Source organism: Aulostomus chinensis, chromosome 18 (assembly GCF_037954235.1).
Source record: "Aulostomus chinensis isolate RoL2024-O1b breed Wild chromosome 18, RoL_Achi_v1.0, whole genome shotgun sequence".
Lineage (NCBI taxonomy): Eukaryota > Metazoa > Chordata > Actinopteri > Syngnathiformes > Aulostomidae > Aulostomus > Aulostomus chinensis.
This window is the reverse complement of record NC_141337.1, coordinates 18,290,334-18,308,702: the sequence shown is the minus strand read 5'-3', so window position 1 is coordinate 18,308,702 and position 18,369 is coordinate 18,290,334. Positions and strand designations below refer to the sequence as shown.

General features: G+C 42.8%; 2 protein-coding genes across 2 annotated transcripts; both read left to right on the top strand.

Annotated features, from left to right (window-relative positions):
* Positions 1 to 2,471: 2,471 nt before the first annotated feature.
* On the top strand, positions 2,472 to 4,841 carry pde6hb (phosphodiesterase 6H, cGMP-specific, cone, gamma, paralog b). Its single transcript, XM_086185534.1, has 3 exons — positions 2,472 to 2,617; positions 3,678 to 3,835; positions 3,922 to 4,841. The coding sequence occupies exons 2-3, from the start codon at positions 3,693 to 3,695 to the stop codon at positions 4,037 to 4,039; spliced, it is 261 nt and encodes an 86-aa protein (XP_086041660.1). The 5' UTR covers positions 2,472 to 2,617; positions 3,678 to 3,692; the 3' UTR covers positions 4,040 to 4,841.
* A 3,593-nt stretch (positions 4,842 to 8,434) lies between these two features.
* LOC147245535 (retinoic acid-induced protein 3) lies at positions 8,435 to 18,202 on the top strand. The gene is made up of 4 exons (XM_086184575.1): positions 8,435 to 8,861; positions 13,701 to 14,873; positions 16,678 to 16,733; positions 16,880 to 18,202. The coding sequence occupies exons 2-4, from the start codon at positions 13,754 to 13,756 to the stop codon at positions 16,967 to 16,969; spliced, it is 1,266 nt and encodes a 421-aa protein (XP_086040701.1). The 5' UTR covers positions 8,435 to 8,861; positions 13,701 to 13,753; the 3' UTR covers positions 16,970 to 18,202.
* Positions 18,203 to 18,369: the final 167 nt, after the last annotated feature.

Sequence of the window (18,369 nt, the reverse complement as noted above, 5' to 3'; positions counted from 1 at the left end):
GTAGAACGTGTCAATAATGTATTTAAATGTGGAGCGTAAAAGGAAAGAGTTGTCAGAAAGCTTACGGGACAAATACCTAAAAAGTTGACGGATGAGGATGACAGCATGTGGTCAGTTCAAGCTGGTGTTCTCTTACGCATGTTTTGTGTGTGCTCATGTTCACTGTATACCACACTGCTGTTTACGGAGAATTAAAGCTTGTAATACTGAAATGACAGTGTTACCTACTGTAGGAGATCTAGTAAAGAAAGGCAAATGTGAATGCTTAACAGTGAAATGTATGTATAAATGTATCTGCTGGTTGAAGAAATCTGAAAAGTAAATAATCTTGGCTCATCAGAAATAAGGTTTAACACACACATGCATTAGGCTCCAGCTTTCGTCTATGTTAGGCCAGCCCTGTGATGCACTTTCTTTTTTGTATTAAGCCTAAAGTTTTGTGGTGGTGGTGGTGGTTACACCTCCCCCGTGGTGCAGAGACCGCTTCCAAGTGCTACATGCTAAAGCTAGAATGAATGGGGCTGCCAGGGGCCCCGCTAATGTTGGCTGGTTTAAACCAGCCCTTCTATTAATTTAGCATGTTATGAATAAAACCCCTGTCCATTTGTGGACGGGTGGCAAGTGAAATGCTTTGACCCTTGTTTGTGGGACTGGGAAACACGGTAGTCTTCAGACCTGTTGCTGTTCCCTATCGTAAGCAACACACGCGGATGCTTTAACCAATAATAGCAGCCAAAGCCAATATGTAGGACATGTGGTCATTCATATGGAAGTCAAGTGTGCTTTTATTTTTTGTTTAATCATATTTGATTGTGACACAGTACTCATATTGTGTGCCAGTGTGTTGTCTGCATCTGCAACAAAATAATAAAAGTAAAAGACAGACAGACAGACAGACAGACAGATTACTTTATTAATCCCTTTTGGACGTTCCGCCAGGGAAATTGCAATCTCCTACACAGTCAGAGCAATGCTGCCATGAAGGTAAATAGAATAGACATAAATAGAACTGTATAGAAAAATAGAAAAGAAAAGAAAACAAAGACTATCTCTCTCTCTCTCTCTCTCTCTCTCTCTCTCTCTCTCTCTCTCTCTCTCTATATATATATATACACATGTGCGTGTGCCTGTGTGTACCTGAATGTGATTTTGTATATGTGCATAGTAGCAGGAATAATACTAATTATAATATTAATTGTTATTATTATAGCAATAATAATGATGGTATAATATGATATAATGACAATACATACATGCACATATATCTTTTATTTATCGGTATCTCTGATATTTGACTAAAACCTTTGAGTTTTCGTTGACTAAAACTAGACTAAAACTATCAAGGATAGAAATGACTAAAATGTGACTAAAACTAAGAAGCATTTAGTCCAAAAGACTGAGACTAAAACTAAATCTAAAATGCCTGCCAAAAACAACACTGGCTTTAACCTGGCGCTCATCCAAAAGGACTAATCCAGGACCTCTGGGTCAACACACACGCAGTATAAAGGTAAACTCAGAGTTTCCTTTATGGATGATAATGGGTAATTACTATATTGACAGGCTAAGCTCAGATAAGGTCCTAAAACCAGTCTTTTATTTCTGATAAATAAAAAATACTGGTTGAAGAGGATTTTGCATCACTTACCTAGGAGATCTTTCTGGATCAGTTTAACGATGTTTCTTCAAGAACAACCACCAGCTCCGATTCTCTGACTCCCTCTGTGTTGATCAGTTTTATCATCGCAGGCCCTCACTCACTTTCTGCAGTTCTCTCGTGATGTCGTTGGTGGCCAAACTCATGTTGTGGTGCTCGGACCAAACTAGGAATGCAATTAACTTTCATTTGGAAGACATACGTAGATGGCATGGTTGAACCTGAGCGTGAGGACAAATGTGTGACATTGATTTCACCTTTATTCAGGTTCATAATCCACGCTGCCCAACACTGACACTGCTCGTATTTATTGTAGCTGATTGTAGTTTATGATGGGGAATTTCTGCGTAGATGAGTCGATGATTGTACACGCAGGTGATAAAATTGTTTAACGTACGATTTTTTTGTCTTCATACAGAGCCATTTATTTCTTCATTCTGTGTTATATCCTGAGTAGCATGGCTGAAGAGATGCTTGCAATACTGCAGGAAGATTTAAACGTCTGCAAGGACAAAACTGGTTTAATTACCGGGACAAACATAAAACAACATCTCACATGTCAACTCAGCATCTCACATGGAACAAAAACACGACAAGTAGTTTGTCTCCTCATGCTAGAGCTTATAGCAGGCGTGCTGTGGTTTAGCGGGATAAGCCTGATAAAATCCTTCCAGATTGATCTTTGACATCATCTACGCAGGAGGTTGCTCCACCTCCATGTCATTTCAGGTAGGGAGGACGGTACATGGAAAGGTGTGTGTGTGCGCGTGCTGTATGCGTGTGTGTGTGGCGGGGTGTTGGCTGACCTCTTCCGATGACCATGTGACTGGAAAGAGGAGACTGAGGGGATTAAAAATGAGGATATAAAAGCACAACCCAGACAGCAGAGACAAATCATAGGCTCAAAAGGAAGGAAGACGTTTCTCTGAGCAGAGGACGGTGGGATATCTGTGATCACAGGTAAGAACACACCACTTAGAACTCTACTGACTTAGAACTTGTGATTGCTGTTACTAATACATGATGATACACATTTGTTCATAATAACGTCTTGTGGGTTGGCTGTAGATACAACTGCAGGGATCGCATCCCTCCTCTAAGGTGAATGCAATCAAAATGGAATTTTTTTTTTTTTAAATGCAATTTTTTTCACTACGTTAAACAGATCTGCCCCTAAATTTCATGGCACCCTTTATTGGGCCGTAACAATGTTCTGTAAAAAATTTGGTGCGATTCAGTCACATAGTTTTGGCGTAATCCTGTTGACAGGATTATGCCAGGGCAGCTAAGTAACAGGAGAGAAGGCAAGAATGTAAAACTATGTCTTCATTACAGCTCTGCATTTAAGTCTTGCTGAACTGAATAAGAACAGCATGAATGAAATAAGAAAGATGTTGACCAGGGCCTAAAAGGAAGATAAATAAATCTCAAAGGAGGATGGAACACATCGAAGTTTGGAAATGCAAGAATAGAACAGCAACTTGAAGGGGAGAACCGGTGTGTGTGTGTGTGTGTGTGTGTGTGTTGTCATATACTCGTTGAAAAGATGATCGAACCCTTCACCTCGTGAGAGATGCTGTTATTGGTGCTGATGCAGGTGGTGCATGTTTCACAAAAAAAAGAGGGTGTTTTCCTCCTGCGGGTAGAGGAAGGGAGATACAGACAGTTTTAATAGTATGATAATAATAATAATAATGTTTTGATATTGCAGCCTCACTCAACAGACATGCTTTAGTTTGAAAGTTTAATGAGGTCAGCAATGGAGGAGTTGAAAGAGGTTAAGAAGAGAGGTAGGGGACCATCATCCCTGTTGTTCAAGAAGGACAATTAGTCTGCTGCGGATCAGAGTGGGATTAGAGCTAATCTGCTAGTTTGACCTCATCTGCATAATCTCCACTGATTAGCTCAGCGATTGGGAAAGAAACAGGATTACGGGAGGACAAAAAGACAGGAAGGCACTCAGAAGCTGGTGATCTTTTTTGAGGACGCGTTAAGAGACATTTTCCAAATTGCCTTTCAGAGACCTGCAGCAGACATGAACGCCAGCCCCCCTGCAGGAAGTGCCCTGGCCCCGGGTGGAGCAACTGGCCCCACCACACCCAAAAAGGGACCCCCCAAATTCAAGCAGAGGCAGACCCGCACATTCAAGAGCAAGGCACCCAAGCCAGGCCAGAAGGGGTAAAAATAAAGATGATATTTAAACGCCAAATATCACTCCATACAAGTGATCTTTAACCCTCGTGTTTCCTCTCTTCCTGCTCCAGCTTTGGCGATGATATCCCAGGAATGGAGGGTCTTGGCACAGACATCACAGTGGTGTGCCCATGGGAAGCCTTTGGTGACATGGAGCTCAGCGACTTGGCCAAATACGGCATCATCTAAAGCTGCTGCCTCATGCCTGCCTGCACCTCTCCTTTCTCGAATCCTCTCCGCCCAGCCTTCTCTCCATCCCAGTTTGGCATGCCATGATAAGGCTGCCGGACCCCCTAATGCCCTCTCGTCTATCTACCTCATGCTATACGCCACTACGTGGATGGAATGCATAATGATGTTCTTATTTCTATTTTATTAATGATATGATACTGTTTGCAGTATATATAATATATATACATATATATGTATGTATGTATACTTGAATTGATATGACGAGAAAACAACTCCACACACCTTATTCCTGTCTTCTTCGTATCCATCTAGTAGAGTCTTCTCCTCATGTGGACTCCCCCTTCTCTCCCATTGTCATCCAATGGCGATGGACACAAGCAAAACACTGGTTTATACTAGTTTGTATTTGCTTCTAGCTGTCTGTTAAAATGTAAATACTTGTTTTCAGTGGCAAACCTTTTTACCTTTTCCTCCATCTCACCTTTTTTACTTCCTTTCCCTCTCTCTCTCTTTCTGCATTGTATTTTCAATATGAGATTATTGTAAACACCAAAGGATGCAAGGAGACTTTGCGATAAGCTGTGTTGGTGACAACTACAATGCACTTTAACATGATTATGGAGAAGGAACTCCCTTTAATCACCTTTCTCTAGTCATCTATCTCCTTGCTGCTTTCTTAACCCACCTCCCTCCTCAGAGGAAATATATTGCATATGTTTGGTTGCAAGCACAATACCAAGAAAATGCACTGTGAACTGGTTTGTCCTGATAGCAGCATTAAATGTGTTTATTTTTAGTACTCATGTTGTCCTTCTTTTCTTCCTGGAAGACTGAATAAAAGCTTCCTGTGAAACTACTAATCCATTATTCATAAGTTCCAACACCTTCAAATATATTTCAGTACTTTCAAATTCAGAGTTAAAGTCTTTCATCTATAAATCAAGGGAAAGAAATTATAATTTTAGAGAGCAGTGTCTCTGAAACATCCCAGATAGCAGTGAAAGTTGAGCACAAATGCGTCCTTGAGTGGCAAACTGTAAACTTGTTTGCTGGTTAAAATTTTACTCCAAGTAAAGCCCAACTCATTTTCGGCTGCATCTGGCACTCAGAACCAGCGCTGTACCTGAGCCATGCAAAAAGTGTCCCGGATTAGGTTTAAATGTGTTTACATATGGGATGGGACCTGTGTGAATGCATTCCTCCACCAACCCATACTCAGCAAAACCTTATCTCAAAAAATGTTTGCTCAACATTTGTTGCAAATCAGCCTCATAGTTTTTCATAATCATGCTGACAGCCAAACAGAGCCAAGACAATCATAGCAGGTGTGCACAGATTAAAAATGTGAAAAAGAAGTTAAAGTTGTACAATTACCTATTGGATTTAATTGCAACTGACAGCTAAAAACAGCGAAAAATGCCCCCAAATTTTTAAATGCATCATCTCGTATAATCCAAGTCGTTTTTATTCAGGCGTTTGCTTTGTGATCCACAAACACTTTCATGGTAGTATCAAGAAAGATGCATTTCAGTTAGACCAACTCTGGCTTTTTCTTCTGTAAATAATGCAGTTTTGAAAAAAGAAAAGAAAAAAGGTCTTCATGAGCACAGGACATACATTTTTTTGAGAACTTGAAAGGCAAAATACACTTTTTGAATGAAGTATCGCTTCAATATGTTAAATTATTAAAGATTACAATTAAGAGTAGCACTGATTTGCAATATTTTCATCCCATCCCATCTATATTTTGGGTCACTGTATGAATTGCATAAAAAAAAAAGCCGTGATAAGTGGCAGGCAGCCTTTTTGATCATAAATAGATTTAGATTGAATTGAATTTAGGGGGTTGCAGTGGTGACGGGGTGGTCAGGGGGCCAGTCTGGAAGTTGGCCCCCTGCAGGTCTGGCCCATTCCTCAGCCCCTCTCATTGCCTCTCTGTCCCATCACATCACATCTTATGTATCACTAGGCCTTGAGGGGCTGGACCCCCCAATTTTAATCACATCGTAGACATTTAGGGCTTGGGGGAGTGCATGAGGATGTACTGGGAGACTCTGCCGTCTGCAACCGGCGGGGCTCCCATGCCCTGGGTGCCTCCCCCAATTTTAACTACATTCTAGTCATCCACATCATCACATCTACATTCCCATGCACAACACGCACCCTGCACCATGTTGGGATGGGGGGGCAGCTGGGGCAGGGAGTGGGTCCAGTGCTGCCTCCTTTGCTAACTGCACCATTGTGGGCCTGGGGGCCTGGCCGGGGCTCTTCGGGGGGGGGGGGGGGTGGTCCTCTTCCCGGCATGGTGGTTGGGCTGGGGTTGGTCACGGGCCCTGCTGCTGTACGGTGGATCGCTCGCTGGCCGTTTCACTAAGTCTGAGGTGCCCTGCACCGTATCAGCATCTATGGAGTTCTCAGCCCCTGAATGGAGGAAGATGAGGGTATGATTGTTTTGTCCGGGGGTGGCGGTCCTGGGCGTGCGTGCCTTCGGTTCACCCCGGCGGGTGGGCTGGACCTTTCAGGGGAGTGGGGGCTCCCGGCTGGCTGGCTGGTGGTGCCCTATAGCCTGAAACCCTCCTGCTCTGGGGGGAGGGGGAGAACAGGGGATGAGTAGAGGGGATGGGGATCGAGGGTTGGGGGGGATAGCTCTGTACAGAGGCGGTGGGCCTGGTCGTCGTGGTGGGCTGTGGCTGCCCCGCCTGGGTGTGGGGTGTGGGTGGGTGTCGGCCTCGCCGCTGGCGGACCCCTTGGGGGGGCTCTGGTCGGGTCTCAGGCTGGGGGGCCCTGTGCCCCTGGGCTCTGCTCATGCTGTGGGGGGGGGAGTGCCCGGCGGGACCGGGGTCATCTCTGCCCCGTCTCTCTGTGGGTTGCTTCCGGGTGGGGGTTGCTGCTCCTATGCTTTCCTATGGGTCCTGGCATGGGTTGGGCCTGTGGCTGTTTCCTGGGGGAGGGGTGGCCTGGGGCTCCCCGTGTCCTGGGGATTTCGGGGTGCTCTGGTGACCTGGTCCTGACCTACCTGCCATCCTGGACTGGGGGTGCGATGTCCTGGCCCCCCACATCAGCTACAGCCAGCTACGCACAGCATCCAAGATAAACCGTAGCACACACACATACACGTACACACGCGTATACACACATACACGCATGGAGCGCACAACTGACCCATAAACACACACTCAGACATTTATCTTAAAATTATATTAAACCAAATGGTAAGCCTGCACTGGAAATTCTGCAACCATTGTTTTTTGTTTTTGTTTTTTTTTCTTTCTTTTTCTTTTGTTGTTGTTACTTTTTCTTTGTTTGTTTATTTGTTTTTTGTTTGTTTTTGTCTTTGTTTGTTTTTGTGTTTTTGTTGTTGTTGTTTTCTGCTATTGCTGTTGTTGTTTTTTTGTCTCCCCCCTCCCCCTTGTCTTCCCGATCCTGTCCCTGTTCTCTCCTCCTGTCCTCAGTCCAGTAGCTTCATCAATGAACCAACACCATTCCTAATAAAGTTAAACATAAATGGCAGTAGGAGGAGTTTATCAGACTCCTCCTATGCAGAATAAAACTGCTTCAGTACAACAAGGCACCAGGAACACTGATGCTGCTTGCCTCAGCTACTGAACAGGACAGTTAAAAAAAAAACAAAAAAAGAATTTAGGGGGAATCTGCTTCATGTTGGAGACCACAAAGACAGTGTATTTTTTCATTCTCTAGCCAGAGAATCAAAAAGAGTTGACATCGCCGTAAGCACTTCAGATTCACATTGACAACATATAATCATGATTACTTCCAATTCTGAGGTAGTTGTTTCTGCAAACGTCATTAAACAGAGAAGATACAAAAACAAAGATCTCAACCTGTAACTTACACCACAGCCTCATGGCTTCTGTTAAATTCTGTTTACCATCGCTTACTTTTCACGCTCCCAGTTTGGATTTGCTTCCGAAAGAAAGTCCTACCAAGTGAGTGAAAATTCCAGTTGTTTCCCTTCTTTCATTTTTAACCAAATGAGAGAAGAACAGTGGTTGTACTGAAGGATAGTGGAAATAATTCCTTAGGTGTTTGGACACAAAACACGGAAACATTTAATTGATAACTATTTATGTTCCAGTGTACACATACTTTTGCAGTGATTCTACTGGTTTTTACACAGTTGAGTTGAGGACTGAACAGAACACACCCTGGGAGCTCAGTGCTTGTGCAGACATGAGTGAAGTTGTTACGTGTGGACTTGCACAAGAGACAGCAGTTGACAGCTTGATGCAGCCAGCGCTGTAGCTTATTTCATCACTTTCGACTGTTGTTGCAATGATTTACCTGTAACTAAGGTAACTGCTGGTCCTGTCCTGTGAGACTGGGATGAGTCAGTTGGACTCACCTTAACTTCTTCCCTTTGCAGCATGAAACTCCAGACATTCCTGTTACTCCAGTGCACACATTATCTTGAATCGGGATTCAAATTCCAACGGGAAATTGGATTCAAAACCAGGGAGGAGCTCTCTCTCTCTCTCTCTCTCTCTCTCTCTCTCTCTCTCTCTCTCTGTTTGCATGTGTCATCGCCCTCAGGTGTATCAGCCCCACCTGTAATCACAGTCTGGAAAGTATGACTAGGGGTGCATGTGTTTTTACTATTGACTCAAACTCTTAATTTGAGGTGATCTTCTCCTGGTGGCTTCATCAGCTTCTTCATCACAGATATGGACGCCTCTTCAGGCTAAGAGATGCATGTATACCGTAGACGTATCAACTCTTCCAGGTTAACCTAAATTCAAGACTTCAGGAGCGGGACTGAGAAGTAGGATCAAGATTAAAGTCCTATCTCAGAGGCTAATCGGTAAGTCTCTGTTGTTATAAAGGTTTGGACACTGTTTCTTGTGGTGATGTGATGCGTCGCATGAATTCTGTATAATTGTCACGGTTTGTATAGTATAGTTATTTATAGTATCAGCTATTAGGGATAAGATATTCCATTTGCTGATATTCACCAATGTCAGTATTATACGTATAAAACAAGTAGTTACTATGGTTAGTTACATTTTACAGTAAAGATGGATAATAAAAGTGGAGGTTGGGGTGGGGTTAGGGAGGACAGGGACAGTTTCCCGCTTTGTAATAGGTATCACAAAGAGCCATGAAGCCATACTTCATCTATAATGTCTATTTTGCCTTTCAACACTCACAAATAAGTGTAGTTCACGGACATTTTTTCATTACTGCATCACTTCTTTGCAACTCAAGAATGCTGAAAGATACAGCCACGTATATTGCATATTAGCTAATCGCTACTGATGGCTAACAACAGTAAATCTCATTCTAAAATCTCAAGTGCATTGTCCAATATCTGTTTGTCTCTTGTTTTATTGCTGTAAGTCAAGCCCAGTCAGTTTTATTTGTCTAGCGCCAAATCACAACAACAGTTATCTCATGACACTTAACAAGTAGAGCAGGTCCAGTACCACACTCCTTCAATGAATTTACACCCAACAATTCTCCAGGATCAAGCACATCCTGCAACAGCAGCGACGAAAACCTTCCTTTTAACACGCAGGAATGTGGAGCAGATCCAGGCTCAATGGGGACGGCCTTCTGCTTTGACCGGTTGGGGGGGAACGAGAGCAGGAGAGCGGGGCAGAGACAAAGACAGATAATGGAGGAAGACAGATATGCAGAAGGAAAGAGAGAGACAGAGATAAAGAGAGAGAGAAAAGGGAAGAGAATGATGGAGAGACAGGGACGTGAATGCTAAGGGATGCTAAGTGTGGCAGCTTGAGCCTCTCAAGGTCTGTTACCTCCTCTAGCAGCAGCGTCAGTCAGGGATCTGGGAAGAAGGGAAGCACAAAGGCTCCTGAGGAGAAGACAAGTTAGTAGCACATATGAGTATAGGAGTGCAGAGAGGACAGAGAGGAGCAGAGAGAAGCCCAGTGCACCATGGGAGATCCCCCAGCAGTCTAAACCTATGGCAGCATATCTAAGGGCCAGCCTAAGCAGCCTTAACGATAAGCTTTATCAACAAAGGAAGGTCTTAAGTTTGTTCTCAAATTTAGAGAGGGTGTCTGCATGTTGAGGGCTTTGAATGTTGGAGGAAGAATTTAGAATTATATTCTGAATTTAACAGGGAGCCAATGCAGAGAGTACAGAGGAGGTACGGTTTGACAGTTGCCTCTGAGGTTTCTGAGGTTATAGGTGCTGTGTTGTCAGCTGATGGCAGGAAGAGAAGAATTTTATCATTAAAAAAAGTTCATGAAGTCATTGCTTGTCAGGGAAACAGGACTCCTTGGTTCAGTAGAGCTGTGGCTCTCTGTCAGTCTGGCTCCAGTACTGAAGAGGAACCTGGGGTTGTTCTTGTGTTCCTCTATTAATGATTAGTACTAGGCTGCTCTAGTTCTACGAAGGGCTTTCTGATAGGTTTTAAGGCTACCTTGCCAAATTGCATGGGACTGTTCCGGTTCTGAGGAGTGCCATATTCTCTCCAGTTTCTGAGTTGTTTTGTTGAAGCTGTCTGGTTTCAGAAGTGTACCAAGGTGATTGTTTCCTTGGATTCATAGTTTTCTTTTTTAATGGAGCAATGGAGTCCTACGTTTTTCCCAAGGTGCTTGTTGCACTGTTGATGAAAATGTCAATTTGGGAGGGACTAAGGTTGACGTTAGCATCCTCTGTAACAATGGGACATGACACTGAATTCAGCGCCAATGGAATCGCTTCCTTAAATCCAGCTACGACCAGTTCAGACAAACATCTGGAAACTACCATTTTCCTTTGTGGAGAAGTCAGTAAGTACAAATTCGAAGTGATTAATTGATGGTTAGATAAAACCAAGTTCTGCAGAAATACAACTCGATGTTCAGCTTCCATTCCATATGTCAGGATGAGGTTGAGGGTGTGGTTGTGACAGTGAGTGGGTTCATGAACAGACTAATGGAAACCAATTGAGTCTAGAAGAGAGAGATATGCAGCACCCAGACTGTCGTTATCAACATCCACATGAATACTGAAGTCACCAACAATAATGACTTTATCTGTTTTAACACACTTTCATGACCCCTGCATGAGGACAAGTACACACTGAATTTGATCCTTTCTATGTTATTCTGTATGAGCAATGTGCAAAGTACCATTCTTTACAATACCAAAAAAAGTAAACAGATTTGAATAAAACAAAAATACAAGTAAACATATAGAACATGTAACATGTTTTTAAGTAGTGCAAAAACAAAAGCAACTACAAATATTATTTGGGATATAACATTCGGTGCAAAATCAAGCCTTACATATGTTGTCGCATTCATTTTCTTTTTCCCCACTCACTCCTGTACTTTTGCAAGCGTTCATTTATTTTTTTGCACACAGGTGAACTGGAGTCTGACAAGGTAGCCACCATGATTTTTTGGAATCCGTGCTGCCTCTCAGGAATAATGCAGCAACGACAACACAGTTCTCATTGGTTAACAAGAAGCATGATTCCAGACGGACGGAGGGAGATGGCGTTTGTTGTGATTTGACGATACAGATAAAGCACAGAACAGCCGGTAGCAGTCAGAGAGCTGTAAGGTTACTTTAAATGTAATAAAACTCGCGCTGACATAGATTTTCAGAAACAAGGGACAAAGTGCGTCCCTCATCATTAAGGGACATATCTTTTATTTCCAAAATAAGGGCTGATTCTGTATTTTGAGGGACCGCTGGCATCCCTACCTTAGACTGTAAAGCAGGGTCGACATCTGTGTCACCGTCACCCAGGCTGCTTTGTTATGATCGTCTGTTGTCGTGTGGTATCTTCTTCACAAGAAACAGAACTTCGACCAATGGCATAAGCAGGATTCTGTACTGTCATACTGGTGTGTGAGTGTGCTGTCAGCTCAATGGTCACAGAGGAGGAGAGGGTCTAGGAATAAGCTCACTGTAAGTTTTCATATAAAGCATTAATTCCGTTCACATTTTCCAGACCATTTTTGATTCTCACAGTAATACGAGACAAAGTGCATCCCTTTTTAGCTCAATACAGGATGCGCTTTGTTTCTTGCTTTAGTAGCTAATTGTTTGGATCCATCAGTGCTGAGCCGCCGCAGGTCCAATTCAACCTCGTTAAGCCTCGCCTCCAGGACAACAAAAAAACTACATTAAACGCACTTATCAGTATCGCTAACGGAGCCAGAGGAGTAACTTAACATGTGGTACCCTGAGAAGGGAAGAGGAGAGCGAGAAGCCATCGCTAGCTTGGAGTGGAGAGTTAAAATGGCAGAAAGAGGCAGACACACTGTCGATACAAGACAGACGGTCTTTTAGACTTCAGCCAAGTGATAAGATCAAGTGTGCAGTTTTAACAGGTGGATTAATCTGCGTAATTATGAGTCGGCAGGGAAGATCACACTTTAGCTTCCGCAACAAAGCAAAGCACGACATTCAGCAACACACAGTAACAGGAAGTGAGGTCACACGTTTACAGCAACATGTCCCTCTGCTGACAATCCTTTGTGTGAAGGTTGTTAGCTGTCAGTCGCTCCTAGTTTGAAGCAAACATATAAATGGCTGGCTGGTTCTGCACTCTGTATTCACAAAGAGGTAATGCAGAATTGGAAAAACCACAACAGAGCACAAGACTACCGTTTGGGACCTATTTAAAAAGGCAAACTACTTTTTTTGGACAAGTATTACTGTAATAAAGGGTTAATACTCATTAAGTAACTCTTATTCAGCTTATTCAAACAGGAACAACTGTAAAAGTGTTTCCAAAAAAGTTAAATATACATACATATATATATATATATATATGTATATATATATATATATATCTTTTATATGCCAACTACTGACTTTTAATATTAACTGCTTCTATCATAATTAATTTTGTATTATTCTTACTCTTCTAAATTGACTTTAGTTTCTTAGCTTACTTTTCATGACATGATATGCCCCACTCAACCCCCAACGTAGCCGACATAGTGTATATAATTATGAGTATCCACTGTTCTGTAATTGTTGTTGTTGGCTTTTTCCACTCCTACTAAAATTGCCCTTGTAGTTTAATAGAGCTGTAATGAAGCAAATTACATTAAATTAAGTATAAATTCCAATAAAACATTAGATCCTCAATTTGACTGCTTAAAACTATCTTAAAATATTTCAGCCATTGTTTTGCAGCAGTAGAAAACAATGAGGGTGTTGAGGAGCTGGGTCACATTCATCCAGTGATAACCTGGTAAAGGTCATTGGTGATGCTAAAACAAAGACTCTGCTGTGGGCTGGAGGAAGTGACAGTCGACTATCAGGAGCCAAAATCTCTCGTTGAATCTGCCTGCTGTGTAAATCCCAAACCTGCAGCTGTTTGAGCTGATGCTCACCTTACCCTCAGTCTGCACTTGTTTTTAATCTCATATGTAGCCTTCATACATGCACGCAGGCAGGCAGGCACGCACGCGTGTGCACACACACACACACACACACACACACACACACACACACACACACACACACGCACACACACACACCTTTCTCTGCCGTCTTGTTCTGGCATGCTTATGATGCACTCCCTGCACTCCCCTGCCTGCTCACTTTACTCTGTCAAACCGTTTCTAGTCTTCGAGCTGAGCTGTGAGCTTTGCCCTATCTCGTCTTCTTCATTGTGCATGTATGAACAATGCTGCAGACTAACATACATGTGACATTTTGCTTTCAGGGCTAAAGAAGAAGGATAAAAGGAGGGACTGATTCCTCTCACTTATTCCCAAAATGGATACTTTTTCACCTCAGGAGCATAAAAAACCGTTCACCCTCCTCCTCTTCCTCATCCATGCTCCCTTCACCTGTCTCTGCCAGTCAACCAACATCAGCTCAATCAGTGCCACATCCAACAGCACTTCCCCAAACTCTACTACCCTGAGGGCAGTGCCAGGCTGCAGAAATGGCCTGGACACCATCTATAGATACCTGTGTGACCGTCGGGCAGCATGGGGCATCATCCTGGAGACCCTTGCCTCTGCGGGCTTCCTCTTCAGTATCATCCTCATCATCTCTCTGCTGCTCTGGTCACTCTGGATATGTGTGTCATCCCGGCAGCGCAGCAACATCGGAGGCACGGTGGCCTGCATGTCCATGTTCTTGCTGGCCACGGCAGGGATCTTCGCCACCACTTTCTCCTTTATCATCCGTCTCACCCCCCAGACATGCCCCACCAGGCTCTTCCTCTTCAGTGTGCTCTTTTCCCTGGCCTTCTCTTGCCTGCTGGCTCGCTGCCTTGCCCTGCTGGGCTTTGCAGCAGCTCGGGGCTGGGGGGAGCCCGCCCTGGCCCTGGGACTCTTCATCGTGCAGGTTATCATCTCTACCCAGTGGCTCATCTTGGTCTTAGTCAGGGATAAGAACCGTTGCGAATACAGCCAGGAGGAGTTTGCCATGCTGCAGATCTATGTGCTGTGCCTCCTGTCTGTCAGCCTGATCCTCTCAATGCACTTTCTATGTCGCTCCTGCACAACATACAGCTACAGCTATGCTGGGGCTGCCCATCAGCAGAGCCGGCAACAGGCCATGCTCCTTTTCCTCACCCTGCTGCTCTCCGTTGGCATCTGGGTGGTGTGGATCACTATGCTCATCAAGGGAAACCCTGAGCTGGGCCGGAGACCCCATTGGGATGACCCAGTTCTTAGTATTGCCCTGGTGACCAACGGCTGGGTGTTACTGATGGGGCATGGGTTGTCCCAGGTGGCCTTCATCTGTAGGGGGGAGGCCAAGTCCAAGGAAATCCCTCTAAGTTTTGCTGGCTGGACCAGTGCCAGTGCTGATATCCCGGGACTGGGAAGCCCGAAGGAAGGACGTGAAAATGGAAGCTTTGAGAGTGAGAGTGAAAATAGGAGAGGTGAGACGTTATGTACTGGCGGTGTATGTGTGTGTGTGTGTGTGTGTGTGTGTGTGTGTGTGTGTGTTACTCTTGATTGACTGGATCGAAGAGGTATACACAGTCGAGCATGTTTTATTTAGAAAAAAAATACTTTGATAGGTGCAGACTGATTTTCTGCTAACTAAATTATAAGTAAACTAAGCTTTGAAAATAATAAAATGTCACGGAGAACTAAAAACATTTAAGAAATAATTCTGGTCATTTGAATATTCTTAGTTGTTACACAGCATCAGACGGCTCCTTTAAATGACAGCTTAGTGTGAAGTCAAGAAATATCAAATCGTGTCTTCACACTTATATTGTGTATTATAAATAATGTAAATGTGGTGTGTAACCACAATACAGTAGAACTGGGTGCAGTGTTACCAGTGTCATTCTGCCCTCTTTGTGCAGGTAACATGCTGAAATATTCAATAAATGAATCAGTATGATACAAAATTAAAGACAGCAAATTCTCTTGCATTTAATTGCAATTCCTGCAACATGTACAACTTTAAAATTGATAAACCCTAACACTGGCAAATACAATGTCAGCCACATTCTCCAGAACCATGAAACTGTACATGTATTTTACATTTAACTTCTATATTATTAAAAAAAACAACAACTTTGCTATCAAAATAATTGATTTTTGATACGTTTTCAATTTTATTCGGTTTCTTTAAATCATCTTTTGAACTGCACTTTGGCAACCCGCCACTCTCACTTTAAATAAAATGATTTAATCCTCCATAAATCTTTTTTTTTTCTGTTATTAGGGTGTCTCATTTCAAGTATAAACACAAAGTACATTTATTAATACAGTTATTGTAGTTAAGTTAGTTATTTAAACATAACAAAACAAAACATACCGATGAGGTGGAAGTAGGAGGCAGTGGGTTTGCTCTCTCACTCTGTGCTCTGCATTTTTGATCATTTTATCAGGAGGACTGCTGCTGTTCTAGTCAGCTCCGATCCACTGTTCCCAGGTCTGTTGGGAAATCCTGTAGGTGTTGTCATGCTATTGATGGCGCACTGCTACGTTTCATGAATCTGCATTTGCTGTTACTTAAAACTTCCTTGGGGAAAGCATGTAAATCAGTGCCTGCGGTGTGCAGAACGTATTCTTAGATTTAGTGTTTGAAAAAAGTTTACGATTTTTTGGGGATTGGTCCACGTTGATTGAAGCTTAAATTATCACAGGTTCACTTGATTTGTTATCACAGGATAACAAAGCTCAAAACAGATTATTAACCCGTTATCTCAACACAACAGGGCAAATAACTTGATAACACAAGATAACGATCTTTTTTTTGGGGGGGAAACTTGTCTTCCTTTATCGAGTTATTATCTTGTTAACGTAACATTCAAGATCTGTTGTCTCATATTGAGATATTTCAGTATCACAAGACAGCAACATTTGTTATCGCAAGCTAACAGGATATTATTCAGTTATCACAAGATAACGGACTAAAAAGGCCAATTACAAATATGGCATTCCTTGGCTTCTGTATCTTTCAGATTCTGCACAGTTCCGTTTGTTGCGCGTTGGAATTATTTGCTCAATTCTTGCACCAGTATGAATCCCCCCTGCTCCAGCAGAGACAGCAGCAACATGCAGTCATGAACAAGTTTAATTCCACGTTCGCCAACTATTATACTTCATATCTAAATGCATGGCGAGGCGGCGTCGATCATATTATCATCTTTATTAGTCAGCTCTCCCTGTGAGCCTATAAGATGAACCAATAATTAGCTGACTGTATTATGTCCCTACCTTCAGGCAGGACCACCAATCTGGAGCTGCAATCGCCCTATGAGTCTGGATTCTCTATGACAGTGAGTACAAAACCGTTAGGATTCACAATCTGACTTAATTAAACACATGAGCTGATAGCCCAGTCCTATTGTCAGGTTCATCAAAGCTCCCTCCATTGTGGGGATTATCTGCACTAACGTGATGAATATGTGTGTGTATTTTTCAGGAAATTGACCCCGACAAAGATTACACCATCCCTCGCCCTCAGACCACCAACTACAGGGAACCGTATGATGAATATTATGGACAAAATTAAAATTCTACATAAAGTGACTTGACCAAAGCCTTGGCACAAAATGCGTCTGACTATGATTCCTTCTTCTGCACAAATGTAAATATAAGTCAGTGAAATAAGAAAAGGGATTTTTTTATACATCGTGATACATCGAATGTAGAATTCTTCATCAAAAGCAGGGAGAAAGTCATCTGCTGTCAGAGTTTCATCAAGGCTGGTTCAGACAGTCCAGCTTCTGATGAATTCGTAACAGAAATGAATCCCTGTGATGGTGTGTGTTTAGCGCACATTATGTGCTTCTCTGAGATGGTATATAAGAGACTGGAGGTGATGGAGGAGGCGTGAAGCTGTCACTCTGGAGGTGCCAAACTGCTGAGGAAGGCAGAGGAGCAAGAGAGGGAGGGAGGGACGGAAGAGAAAGAGGAGATGAGACAGGACGGGAGGAAGATGGAGCTGGAGATGTCAGTGCTGTAGATGGATCATGCCACCACTGTTTAACGTCTTCATATGCAAAGTAACAGTGCAATGCAGTTTCTGCTTGTGTGTGCTTATCCCTGTTATCCTGTGTTATTAATAAAAAGGTTTGTCTGTGTATAAAAATATAAATTTGTTCAGTACCTTAAAAAAGCCCAACCTTTGATTCTCCCACTCACTTACTGCACAGATGGTGCACCAACGGCCCATTACTTTCTCAACCGCTTTTGGTGCCATGCCTCTGGGTGCGCGTGCACACACACATGCGCGCGCACAGCAGTGTGGTAGTGGACAAGTTATACCACCAGGGGGCACTGTCTCTGTGTGGCAAGTGCGACCTGCTCAGGGTGGATATGGCAAACAATGCATGTTTTTAGCGACAGCTAAATAGTGTGATAGTGTGAGACAGCCAGTTTGTGTTAGTGGAGAAAGGCAACTGCAAGGGAAAAAAGCCTCATGAAAGGAGAATACCATATACTTACATACAGCAAAATATAAATAAATGTAGGGATTCATTAAATGATAAAATATGATGTCAATGATTGCTATTTGCTTTACAGTAGTTACCCACTATTCAACTACACCTCCTAATCAATCAATTTAGGTACTTTCCCATTTTTCTTTTTACATTTATTTATTTTTACAACTTGCATAATATATTTATCATGTCCCTTTATCGGCCTCATTTATTCTCCGACTTGTTAGGTACATTTTTTTTTTTTTTAGATTCATGTTTTTATCTGCTACAGCAAATGACAAATAAAGGTTTTCGTAATTGTTGATACTTCTGTAAAGTTTTTAAAAAAACTTTCATCTTCTAGATTATTTACAAACTGGCCTATACATTGATTTTTAGTGCATTAAATGGCAGACTGTCTTACATGTGTCATTTTTTTTTAACTCTCTTATTTCGGCAGGTTCATTCGTCTCTCTGTGGTGGCCAGTTT

Coding starts and splice junctions, on each gene's coding strand:
- pde6hb (XM_086185534.1), top strand. CDS start 3,693: ATGAACGCCAGCCCCCCTGCAGGAAGTGCCCTGGCCCCGGGTGGAGCA. Junction 3,836..3,921: donor CCCAAGCCAGGCCAGAAGGG/GTAAAAATAAAG, acceptor TTCCTGCTCCAG/CTTTGGCGATGATATCCCAG.
- LOC147245535 (XM_086184575.1), top strand. CDS start 13,754: ATGGATACTTTTTCACCTCAGGAGCATAAAAAACCGTTCACCCTCCTC. Junction 14,874..16,677: donor TGAGAGTGAAAATAGGAGAG/GTGAGACGTTAT, acceptor CCCTACCTTCAG/GCAGGACCACCAATCTGGAG. Junction 16,734..16,879: donor AGTCTGGATTCTCTATGACA/GTGAGTACAAAA, acceptor TGTATTTTTCAG/GAAATTGACCCCGACAAAGA.